The 11,942-nt window shown below is 41.1% G+C and overlaps 2 protein-coding genes across 2 annotated transcripts; one reads left to right on the forward strand and one right to left on the reverse strand.

The window, feature by feature from the left end:
• The first annotated feature begins 695 nt into the window (after positions 1-695).
• dcun1d5 (DCN1, defective in cullin neddylation 1, domain containing 5 (S. cerevisiae)) lies at positions 696-6,941 on the forward strand. Its single transcript, XM_030406562.1, has 10 exons — positions 696-818; positions 2,555-2,607; positions 2,776-2,818; positions 2,934-3,036; positions 4,043-4,205; positions 4,362-4,453; positions 4,685-4,793; positions 5,060-5,164; positions 5,361-5,463; positions 6,463-6,941. The coding sequence occupies exons 4-10, from the start codon at positions 2,966-2,968 to the stop codon at positions 6,516-6,518; spliced, it is 699 nt and encodes a 232-aa protein (XP_030262422.1). The 5' UTR covers positions 696-818; positions 2,555-2,607; positions 2,776-2,818; positions 2,934-2,965; the 3' UTR covers positions 6,519-6,941.
• Positions 6,602-10,448, reverse strand: LOC115574896 (uncharacterized). Its single transcript, XM_030406549.1, has 4 exons — positions 10,371-10,448; positions 9,308-9,462; positions 8,666-9,062; positions 6,602-7,944 (listed from the first exon to the last, which is right to left on the reverse strand). The coding sequence occupies exons 2-4, from the start codon at positions 9,453-9,455 to the stop codon at positions 7,080-7,082; spliced, it is 1,410 nt and encodes a 469-aa protein (XP_030262409.1). The 5' UTR covers positions 9,456-9,462; positions 10,371-10,448; the 3' UTR covers positions 6,602-7,079.
• Positions 10,449-11,942: the final 1,494 nt, after the last annotated feature.

Consider the following 11,942-nt stretch of genomic DNA (forward strand, 5'->3'; position numbering starts at 1 on the left):
AAGGTATCACATGTGAATGCTACATGCACTGGCAGCTTTTAGTTCAAGTTGACACACACCAGTCCCCAGATGGAGGTGAACAGGAGGGGTAGATACAGGTGGAATGTAACTGGGATAGAGCCATAGCAGAGTAGATCACCTGCTGCTCTCAAGGTGTTTCCTGTCCCTCACTTGTAGTGTCCTAAAGCTCACATCAACTGATTGAGAAGGAAATCTGGACACATTTTCTGAAACTGCACGTTCAGACACCTTCTTAGGAAAGGATGACTTGTTATAGGGCTCACTTGAACATAGTAAAGACACACAGCTGTGCTTCTGAGGTTGTTTCAGCGTTTGCAATTACTGATGTTTCCTGTGCAAATATTGCAACTGCAATAAACAATCATGTAATCTGAAAAGAAAAGGATATTTAATGAAAAAATCAAGTCACAATGGGTGTCTTGGGTTAGTGAGTGTAATTACCTCTAGATTATCTACATGTGAGTGCCAAAAATAAAGGATTGTTCCTTTAAAAATACGGACGTTTCTTCCTTTGTGGTCCAGTAGGGTACACTTATAATGAGACGTTTTCCTTGCGTTTTTCATTGTTGACTAAAATAATGTGTGCATTATTTGAATACGATCATATACACTGTCTTCAAATATGTCCTCGTAAAAACGCTTTTATTAAAATATTTACCTTGACGCGGGAACGTTTATTTCGCATACACCCCCATAAAGCGGTGGTATCGTCCATTCCCCGGAAACACCGGCGACAGTCTAAACCCCGGTGAAGCAGAAGTCGAACTGATTTGTCAGCCAGCCGCTAACTGTAAAAAGTAAGTGATTGTAGTATTTGAAGGTCTCTACTTTGTGTTGATTATGTAAACAAGCAACTCGTTTATACTCTGTTTGAATGGGGTTCAGGTGGATTTGACAGGTCTTTGACATGTGTGTTGACAAAATAGCTAACGTTAGCAGTGTAGCTCTGACACCCGCGGTGCTCCGCTAATGTTAGCTAGCAAACAAAAGAAGTCTCCCAGCAGCAAAGACTGAAAACCAGAATAATTTTAAACAAATAATGTCTGTTTTATGTTGTAATTAAAGTGTCCGTCGCTTTTAATCGACACGAGGTGCGAGTTCTGGTCACGATTTTAGATATTGGTCATCCTAACCTCGTTAGCCTTCAGCTAGCTTCAACGGACGAGTCCCAAAGCTGTTTTTATTTAAAGACAACAGCTTAACTTACAACCGGAGCTGGAACACAGTTTTATATTCATTCCTCAAATGTGATGATTTCTTTGCCCAACCTGTCAATTTCTACTGATTTTCGTAGAAAATACGTCTTCATACAGTGGACTTATTTCCATGACGTTATTTGATTTTATAAAAAATATTAGAAATAAACATTCACTAATCGTATTAGTGTTTTAAACCATGTTTTCTCTGAATAATGATGAGTTACTCAGGAGATGTTAGCGTCTATATGAACCAGTGATACGAAGTGTGAGCACAGGAGAAAAAAACACTGATGACGCAGTATTATTATATAATTGCATACAAATTAATTGCAGTAATGCGATATTATTGATACAGTATTGGTTAGTTTTAAACCATACCTTTTTAACGTAGTATTGTCACTTAATTCAGATGATGAAAAAGACGCTGACATTTGGTGACTTATGAGTCATGCTCACGACAGCTGTTGGCTCACCACACTCAGCAAATATCTGATTGAAAGTGTCACTTAAGTCTGTCAAACCTCTTTCATACAGTGAAACTCTAAACACCAATGTTCATTATTCATTTTTAATCTCTACATGTGATATTCTAGTTGAATTTTAACTCTACTAATAAACTACTACTAAAAATGTGTTACACATGTTTTTTAGGACACCTGTCCACATATATTGAGTCTCTCTTTCATGCTTTGGGTCATGCACCATAGTTCCACTGAGGGGAAATTTTAATAAGCTTTGGGGAAGACTATTTCCTGTTTATAACCAGGTCCACAAAGAAATGGTTCCCCCAGTTTTGAGCCCGACCTCAACAACCATCCAGCACCTTTTGTGATGATCTGGAAAGCTGACTAAGACATTATCGGCCAACATTAGCAGCCGACCTCACAAATGTGGTGTTCAGTGACACACCAGTGCTCCACGGACAAACTCAGCCCCCCTTCTTCTTCAGGAGGCCACTGTTTTGGCACAGTGGGCTTTTCAAAATACAAGACTCCATGAGGGCAAAATAAGGGCGCGTTCATAACAAAACGCAGTGCGGCGTCATCCAGTAATGAACTGCATCTGTTTACCACATCAATGAAAACAATTATTCCTGGCAAATTACTTTGTGAAGTGAAATGTGTGTATTTACTGTTCATCACATCACAATCGTTAATAACAATTTGACTTTCAACTGGATGCTGTTAGGGCAATCAGTCGTGACCCAATTTTCCTAAAGGTTTGAATAAAAAATAATGAAAAGTAATTAATGTCTCTTGTGTGTGTTTGACATTCTCTGAGTACTAATGATATCTTTCCTGTGTTAATTATGACGTGTTTACTTGTAAAAACAGTTCAGGTCGTTTTGGCAGACATCTGCACAGTATCAGAAACACTGGACAAGCTTGTGAGTAGTCATGTTGATTTTAAATGTAACATTCACACAGCAATAATACTTCTACACTTAACAGCACAATGTTATCTCAGTCTTAATATCTCTCCATTGAGTGGATTAAAGTTTATAAAAGTTTGTGTCTGGATGTTTTCATGAACTTGTGATTTTCTTTTATTCCAGAATCTCTTAGATTTGAATGGACAGGGCAGCCAGAAGTACACAGGTATGACCTGCTTCCTGCACACTTCATCCTGTAATAGATTAGTATTGTCATCTGGAGGTGTTATCGGACTACACACTGCCAACATGTGATTTTAAAAGAAGTTCTCCTTCTGTAGCCCAGCTAGTGAAGCCCACTAAAGGTTCAGTGATGCCTGTGGTGAAGAAGAAGAGGAAGCTCCCTAATGCAGATGATAATGAGCACAAGCGTAAAATCACAAGGTAAACACACACATGCACTCACACTATAACCAGAGAGGACACGCATACAAAGTAATCTGCATGAAATGTCTGCAGTCTTTATTGCTTGTGAACCTTGAGTCTCCATCAGACATTTTTTCAGTACGTCTGAAAGTCAGTATTACCGAGTTTGGTTGTGGGGGTGTTTTGTAGCATGTTAGTCAAACCTCTGATGGGTAGCTGATGAGTTAGAGGCTAAAGGTTACCACTGGCTGAACCCTGCAGTAGCCAGAAAAAGGACTGGCAGGGTTGTCTTTCACCTGGCAGGAGGTGTGTGTGTGTGCGTCTGTGTGTGTGTTTTGTGCGTGTGTGTGCGTGCGTGTGTGTGTGTGTGTTCTACTCATTTGGGAACTCAGCACATACTTGTCCTCTTAATCAGTGCTGCTTCAGGAGGAGGAGCAGGGCTTAAATGCTGTTTGGGTTTTATGTGATTAAGTGTGTGTTTCATGTTCAGAAGTGTGTCATGACCATGTGAAAGATATTAAAAGGTTAAAGGATAAGTTAACAATTAAAATGAAAATTCAGTCATCATCTCCTCACTTAAGTCAAGTTAATGTTCAGTGTTTGTCACAGAATCAAACTTGTCAAATTCTAATTGTAGCAGTGGCTGTCCAGCTGGGGTGCCATTGAGCACTCGAGACATCTGCAGACCGAGTTGGTCACTTCCAGTTTAGCGCCGAGCTCAGTTGGATGGCGATAAAGTTGAGTCAGCTCTTCTCGACTCTCCAAATTTTATCGGACCGACTTTGCCAATTTCTGACAGTGAAACGAGTCATTTTGCGGGGTTGTGAGGCTTTTATTACCGTTTTACAGACGTTTTACTGATTTTCTTAGTTCACATATGCAGAAGTCCCCAGCTACTTCAGTTTTTCTGGATATATTTAGATTAAACCTGTGTCACTTAAATTAATGAATGAATATTTCTAATCATTATATTGTGAGTGTATTCACTGTTATGTAATCCTTAATCTTGTGATCTGCATTCTAGTTTCACCCGACCTCAGATACGTGGGGCCAGGCCGATCTCTGAGAAGCTGTTCTCCAATAAGAAGTGCCTGGCCTGGTTCCACGAGTATGCGGGCCCTGACAAAGTGGTTGGTCCGGAGGCCATGGAGAAGTTCTGTGAAGACATCGGTGTGGAACCAGAGAATGTGAGTCACTCACTTTCACTCAGCCTATTCATGACCTGGGCCTGGATTTATCAAACAACTAGTTTTTCTTCTCTACTTCTGGAGAGAGTACACAGTTTTCTGTTCACATCCACTGAATTTTTTTTTTTACTTGTGCTTTTCCTCTCTTTCTTGCAGATTATCATGTTAGTTATAGCCTGGCATCTAGAAGCAGCAAATATGGGATTCTTCACAAAAGACGAGTGGCTCAGGGGAATGACGTTATTACAGTAAGAAAACTTTAATTTTTCAGTTTGTTGTTGCTTAAAATAGAATTTACAAATCAGACTTCATCTTGTTCTCATCATCGTGATTAGTTTATGAGCATGTGAATGTACCACAGATTTTGTATACAGATATAAGCTTTATTTACCTCTTGTACTTCAACACTCGAGCGTCTTTTGTTCTCAACAGACCTGTAAGAAAAACTGTTTGGCATGTTGTCTTTCAACTACTTGCAGGTGTGACTGCACAGAGAGGTTACAGAGCAAACTGGATTACCTGCGCAATCAGCTCAATGACTCTGTAGTCTTCAAAAACATCTACAGATATGCCTTCGACTTCTCCAGAGTGAGTGTGTTTTGTTTGGATATTTATTTTGTGTTGAGTAACTAAACACCCACTGTGGTTTAACTTCTAACTTTGCAGCAGTGGTGAGTTGAAATTTTAATAGAAGGAATGTGCAGCCTTGTTTTCCAACAGTCTGATGAAATATTACCTTAGAGCTCTGTGGAAAAGTGACCATCAGCGGGAGTAACAGACTGAATGGTCACAACAATTATGTCACCTCCCGCTCACTGTTGTCTTTGTGTCTTTTGTTGTCTTTGTTTTATCAGGATAAGGACCAGAGGAGTTTGGACATGGACACGGCTAAATCCATGCTGGCCCTGCTGCTGGGGAGAACTTGGCCTCTTTTCCCCGTCTTCCAACAGTTTCTGGAGGTAAATCCTTTGGTCTCATGTGGTTTTATGGACAGGCCAGTGAAAAGTGCTTTGCAATTATTAATGATGTACAAGCACTTAAGTTGGTCTTATAGATCACTAACACATTTTTATCTAAAGGCAAAACAAGTGTACAAATGCCTGTCCATCTTATTCTCCTCACCCCCTCACTCCTCTCCTCTTGTCTCTATCACAGCAGTCAAAGTACAAGGGGATGAACAAGGACCAGTGGTATAACGTCCTGGAGTTCAGCAGGACCATCAACACAGACCTCAGTAACTACGATGAAGACGGAGCTTGTGAGTAAACAAGTAGCTCTTTATCACCTACATTCACACCCTGATGCTTAAATAGAAACTAAGTGTGTGACCTGGTGACTTCAGCTCGATGTTTCTTGCAGTTTAGTGTCATAGAGGAGGAAGGAAACTAGAAAATATTCACTTTAAAGAAGCTGGAATCAGAATTTTTCATAGTTCGTTGTGGCTTCTTCCACTCTTGGATACAGAGAGAAAATGTCAAGATGTTGCTTCTCATCGAGCAGAGTAAAGGGTTATATGACACTGGATGACGCAACACAGCTAATATGATAGCTTCCTCTATTTAGAGTCTGGTCTGTATGTTCCCTCTGAGGGTCATCACTGCCACTTACCTTTTGTAAGAATTATTTTAGAAGACACAAGTGTTGAAATACGAATAAGTTACCAGAATTGATTGTCCAAGTCGATAAGTTATAAAGCAGTCAGTGGTTTAATTTTCCAAAATAAATCTGCAGATGTGGAAACGCTGATCCACTTTCATATTTAGAGACATGTTCATTGTGTTCAAGTGCTGTGAGAATAAATACATGTATGTATTGTGAATAATTGACAAACTGTTATTTACAAATGGGGAAAAAACATTTTAGAGACAGATGTGAAAATTGGGGGGGGGGGGAAGCCTTTTTACTGTGAATATTTATGTGCAAATTATTCATTTTGATGTTTCACTTTTAGAGTAGCTGTTATTTTTGTTATCAGGATTAGGGACGCAGGATATTGACAGTCACCTGTATCAGCTGGTTAAGACTTTAAAATGAAATATCAGCACTGGCTCTTTATGAGCACAAACTGCCGGTAAGCACACTGTGTTAATTCCACCTCAGGAGAGACTTGATGATCTTTTGCAATTAGGTGGAAAATATTGGCCAAATCCAGTGTCTAGCATCCCTAATTAGGATCCAGTTTTCTAACACAGGAGTGATTGAATTACTGTAGTTAAGTGTATTAATATTATTTCTGTCCCTGTGGTTTTGTTTGCAGGGCCAGTGCTGCTAGACGAGTTTGTGGAATGGCAGAAAACTTGGTCAGCATCGTAGCAGACGACATCACAACACCAAAAAGGAGAAGGAGGGAGAGAAAACTGAAGCCACAAACACAGGAGGAATCTCTTTATCGTTTCATAAAAAGGAAAAAACTGCAGTTTCACATCCAGCCGACTCAATAAACTACAGAATCATCCCTGCGGACTCTTTGTACACCCACATCCCTTCAGAGATTGTCTCTGTGCATCGTCAGCCAACTGTGGTCAGGAGGCCTTTCTCTCACCGAGTCGAGTTTTTATAGTGTTAATTTGGAGAAAAGAATGATTTGGAGGAAGAGTTCTTAAAATAAGAAAACAAAACAAAAAAAAATGAACTGAGAGAAGAGCTGTGGAATTTATGTTTTCTTGATAATAATTTTTTCCCATTTTGTGTCTTGTTTGTAGATGTTTTCACAGTAATAAAAAGGAAATAAAAGTATGACAGGCTGCTTCTGTTTCTTTGAACAAACACTTTTGAGTACATATTATACCACAGGAACTTGTTCCAAAGGTTTTGTCAGGTGGAACTTCCCTTTAAACTCCTGACTTTATTATTTTGTCCCCCGTCTACAGTGTGTCATATCTCCATGTGGAAGTGTGTCCTCTCCTCCCCTCCTGTCTCTTCTGTTTCCAGCGGCCCCGCTGATGCGGCAGTCATGATGGCGCTGAGGCGTGTCAGTGAGAGGGAGCGCTGTTTGAGCCGGGGGGCGGGGCCTGGCTCTTCAGGGGCGGGGTCTGGAAGGTGGCCATATCGTTGCCCATCGTCGTCATACTGGTACAGGCGGATGACGCGGCTGCGACGACTCGGGCGGGGAGGGGAGGTCGCTGGTTCTGGGTCTTCCTGTTTGTTACTTCCTGTCTCTCCATCTTCCTCTTTCTCACTTCTCTGTCCCTCCTCTTCTTCTTCCCTGTCCTCATCGCTCCCTTTCTCCTCCACCTCCTGACCTCTGCTCCACTCTCCCTCCTTGTTTTTATTCTCCTGTTCTCCTGCCTCCTCCACCTCTTTCTCTTCTGTTATTTCCTCCCTGCTCTCTCCATTTTCCTTCTCCACTTCCTCACTGCTCTCCTCATCTGTTTCGGTTTGACTCCCTCCATTTTGTCCTCTTTCCTCCTCCTTCTCTACAACACTTCCTTTATTCCTCTCCTCCAGACTTCCTCCTGCCACCTCCTCCTTTCCCCTCTCCTCCTCCTGTTTGTAGTCACATCCCTCCAGATAGGTGGTGGTTTCCTGCTCCTCCCGTCGTTTGTCCCTGAAGCTTCTCTGAGGTTTTGGAGGTGGAGGTGAGTTTGTCGGTGAAATCTCCACCTGTTCCATCTGAAAAGTCTGGTTGTCGTACATGGCCGGCGGGGTTGTCATGGTGACCGTGGAAGCATGGTCTGGTGTGTCAGCTTGGGATCGTTTCCATGGTGAAGGCACCTTTGTGGCGACTGCCCCCAAACACCTGAGAGGAAAAACCAAGAGTACGTTAAGAGAGAGCATGTTTCTTACTGAGATACTATACATATATATCAAATTTATGACTTCTCTGTCTGCTCTGATGAGCTCTGTTGATTTTGTTATTCTCCCCTCTGTTTGAGTTTCTGTTTGAGTTTGAGTGTGTAGCTCTACAAACTGGCAGAGCATCTGGACACTTAAGCAATTATTAGAATTCAAAGCAGCGAGTCTGAAAAGTTGTCTTGTTTAGGCTGAGGTTAAGTCTTTTTTTCAATGGGAGCAACATCCAGATAACACCAAGAATCTCCAAATCAATGTATCATAGTTTGATTTGTATGACATTGTTTAAATGCAAGTTGAAAATGGCCTCGATTTTTTCCATTCACTGGCAATTATTTCAGTTAATATTGTACAAAGTTATCGTTTCACTTACTTGACCAGAACGTTCAAATTTGAAACGATCTTACATATTTTAAGCGATAGGCTAACAGGATTATTTAACCTCCATCTACATTCTCTTCAAATTATCCTTCAATTTATTTTTCTTTAGTCAATTACCTCCAAAACACACAGAAAGGCTCCAGCAGCAGACGACAACTGAATTAAACTATTAACATCTTGTTTTGAGCATTTACTGGCAATTTTTGCAGTATGATTTAGCAGAATGTTTGGGGGGGAATCTGATCCCAGTGTGAATCAGTATTTGGATGTGAGGTCCCTGAATGCACCTGAGAACATGCGTCCTGCTCAGAGCTCCAGCGCTGAAGCCAAACACAAATGTCAGCAGCACTGAAGCTGCCACAGCTCCTGCAAACTGCCCGTTTGAGACGACGTCCTGCCTCTCTGCATCAGACCCGACATCCCTCCGGAACCTGAACGCACCACAGCTGCTGTGCTGCTCATATTTGCTGTATTCCTTATTGTCATGACTGACGTGGAGCTGGTAGGGCCACAGCGTTGTTCCCTCTGTGTGCTGCAGGAGGCAGTAGTACAGGCCGCTGTGGAGGGTGCTGGTGTTGTGGAGAACCAGGCTGCCATCATGGTGCATAAAGACAGGGTCCAGTTTGCTGTGGGAACCAGGACTCTGGAGGTCTCCAAAGGGGGTGTGCCAGTACTGGACCACACCTGCACATGAAAGGAGGAGCAGCTACAGGTGAGGAGTCAGAGTCTGATGTGTGACAGCCACACAGAAACCGAAATAAAGGATAAGTCTGGTGATGATGTTTTTCTTGCTGTAATAAATCTCATAGAAATACAAATAAAGCTGACTGACGAGAGCTTTCTCAGGACTCCTCGTGAAGCAGTAATCAGGTGAAATAAAGTTAACTGAATAGCTCAGGTGGGGAGATGTGTTGCTCTCCTTTACTGACCTGCGTTCTCTCCGTCTCCACAGTCTAAAGTCAGCTCTAACTCTGGATGACCTTTGACCCTGCAGGTTGGTGCGACGGTAAAAGCTGCTCTTCCTGGATTGGCTGAGGCGGCCAGAAGAGCTGTGAGCGTTAACCACCTGTTTAACATTTTAAACCTGCACAGGAAATAAGAGTCAGATGTGTTTTTATGGTTCAAGAGCAGTAAATGACAATAGTCAGTGTCACTCAGCAGGGTTGCAGGTGACATCAGGAAAACATAAACTCGTGCTCAAACCTGCTGTGATCTTTAATCTAACATAGACAGTTAACACATCAGAATAAACAAATTCCATCTTTGTTTTGTTTTTGGGCTATGTAAATAGAACATCCAGTCATTCTCTCCTCACCCCCATGTTGATGGATTTATCAAAGCCAGGTGAAGTTTTGTGGTCAATCAAACTTTTATGGATTTCAACATTTTTCTCCCAAACAACTGAAGTAGCAGGAGACCTGTTTTAAAACATAAAAAGCAAACCCATAGAAATGGCTCCGTACAGCATAATCCAAGTCTCCAGAAGCCCAGAGATCCCAAACTGACTTGAATGCTGCAACGCTGTTTTCCTGTGAAGCTCTAGAAAAGTTTCGTGAACTGCTAAACTTCACCTGACCTGCCACTGAATTTTCATTTACGGGTGAACTTATCCTTGATATGCTCCAATATCTGCTCGTTCAGCCGCCCTCAAGTAACCAAAATATTCTGTCCACTGTTAGATGGTTAGGACTCTGTTAGTTTATATAAAATGTATGTTAGAAATGTCAAATTAACTTAAATGTCTGTTGTTTGAAAAAATATTGAGCAATGTTTGTCTTTCAGTAAAAGTCTCAGTATTATTGTCGACCTTTCATAAAACATTTTTGAAGTTAGTTTGTGAATCAGTTCACAGTCAAACAGTAAAGCTTTACTGTTTAATGCATAATCTGTGGTAAAGTAAGAGAAAATGTGAACGATCCTCAGCTGCATCTTTTACATGTGAACCAGCAGTCATGATAACGATCCTTGTATGTCTGACTCGATGATATCTACCTGTGACAGCTTGTAGAAATCCTTCTGAATGCAGTCGTGATTTCCTTTGAGTGTGTGAACACATCGTCTGATGTTGTGTGACAGTCTCCTCTGGTAAAGTGTAAAGTGCAGTTTCTCACATGACACTGTGGATGTCTTCTCCTCTAATGATGTTAAAGATTAATAGCATCACAGTGACAGTGGCATTGTTTCATAAAGCCACCTGCTCTCTGTACAACAGCTTGAAAACTCAAGAGTAAAATTAAACCCTGTGATCAGTGAAGCCTGAGGAAGCCTGACAGCTTGATCACATCTTAAATATGTTGCTTTCCTTGTCTGTTAAAGCTCGACTAAGTAATCTATGTGTCGTTGAGCCCTGCTGGCAACCATGTAGGGACTCATAAAACTATCACCGTAGACTGGATGAAAGAATCACAACCAATTCAAGTCCTCTTTCCTCAGTGTGTGAGATTTAGTGGCATCTAGTCGTGAGGGTGCAGATTACAAACCACTGAGCCCCACTCGTCTTCACTTCTTCATCTAGCGCTGTTGAAGCCTGACAACAACCCATACATTTGAATCAGGTGTGCTGGAGCAGGGAAACATCTAACACATGCCTGACATGCCTGGGTCCCTGGGACACTGGCTGAAAAACACTGGTTTAAAAAGATGTTTCACTGGTTTTTGATTCAACATTTTGCAGCCTAGATGAGTTATTCCTGTATTTCCTACAGAGCCCACCAGAGGACAGTGGTGTACGACAAACACTCTGAGGGAAACTTTACAACCTGTTACAGTAAATTCCTTCCATGTTGTAAAATGTTAAGGGTGTTCCTTTATTTATGGGACTACAACGAAATCCTAATGTGCTGTATTTCCTGTATTTTGCTGATTTCTTTAGTGTGAAACCTTCTTTTAATGTGACATTAATATGATACATCTGTGGTACCCATAGTTAAATTCTTTAGAGGTGTTGTTCATAGCATTTCAGTTCAACCACTATTCTACAGCACTGTGAGCAGGTCACAGTATATTGAACAGCATGTCATTTGGAAGAATTTCACAGTTGTTGTGTGAACGCCCAAAGAGTCCGAATCAACTGTTGACCAAGTACGCTGACACACAATGACTTTGTGAGTTCTCAGTTACAATCAGTTTATTTAATGACACAGATACGATTAAAAAATATGAAAATGTAAATGCATCAACCATGAAAAGGAAGAGGCGGTAATTTAAATCAGGATACACATGAAGAGATGACACAGAAACTACAAGAAATTATGCTGATTTGAATGTGAGTGGACACTTTTTAGCAAATGTATCTAATTTTACAAATGAAAAGGAACAGTTAAAAAAACCTAATGTTATACAATTCAAGATTCCTACAAAAACAACGGAATCTGCCGCTTGAGCTAATATTTAAAGGGTAAATCCAATAATTTCACACATGAAAGTGTTTCTACAGGTCTTCACAGGGGAGTACAACTGAATTTGTGAAAAAAAAAAAATAGAGTGTTTTGTGGCTCCAGAGGAAGCTGCATGTAATCTGATAATTTGCCTCCAGTGATGTCACTAAGTGGGTAAATTGCATTG

This window comes from Sparus aurata, chromosome 2 (genome assembly GCF_900880675.1).
Source record: "Sparus aurata chromosome 2, fSpaAur1.1, whole genome shotgun sequence".
NCBI lineage: Eukaryota > Metazoa > Chordata > Actinopteri > Spariformes > Sparidae > Sparus > Sparus aurata.

Excerpts from the sequence above, each read along its gene's own strand:
- LOC115574896 (XM_030406549.1), bottom strand. The coding sequence starts at position 9,455 with ATGTTAAACAGGTGGTTAACGCTCACAGCTCTTCTGGCCGCCTCAGCC. Across the intron at positions 9,063-9,307 it reads TGGAGACGGAGAGAACGCAG|GTGTGGTCCAGTACTGGCAC; the intron begins GTCAGTAAAGGA and ends TTTCATGTGCAG. Across the intron at positions 7,945-8,665 it reads AGCAGGACGCATGTTCTCAG|GTGTTTGGGGGCAGTCGCCA; the intron begins GTGCATTCAGGG and ends TTTTCCTCTCAG.
- dcun1d5 (XM_030406562.1), top strand. The coding sequence starts at position 2,966 with ATGCCTGTGGTGAAGAAGAAGAGGAAGCTCCCTAATGCAGATGATAAT. Across the intron at positions 4,206-4,361 it reads TCGGTGTGGAACCAGAGAAT|ATTATCATGTTAGTTATAGC; the intron begins GTGAGTCACTCA and ends TCTTTCTTGCAG. Across the intron at positions 4,454-4,684 it reads AGGGGAATGACGTTATTACA|GTGTGACTGCACAGAGAGGT; the intron begins GTAAGAAAACTT and ends AACTACTTGCAG.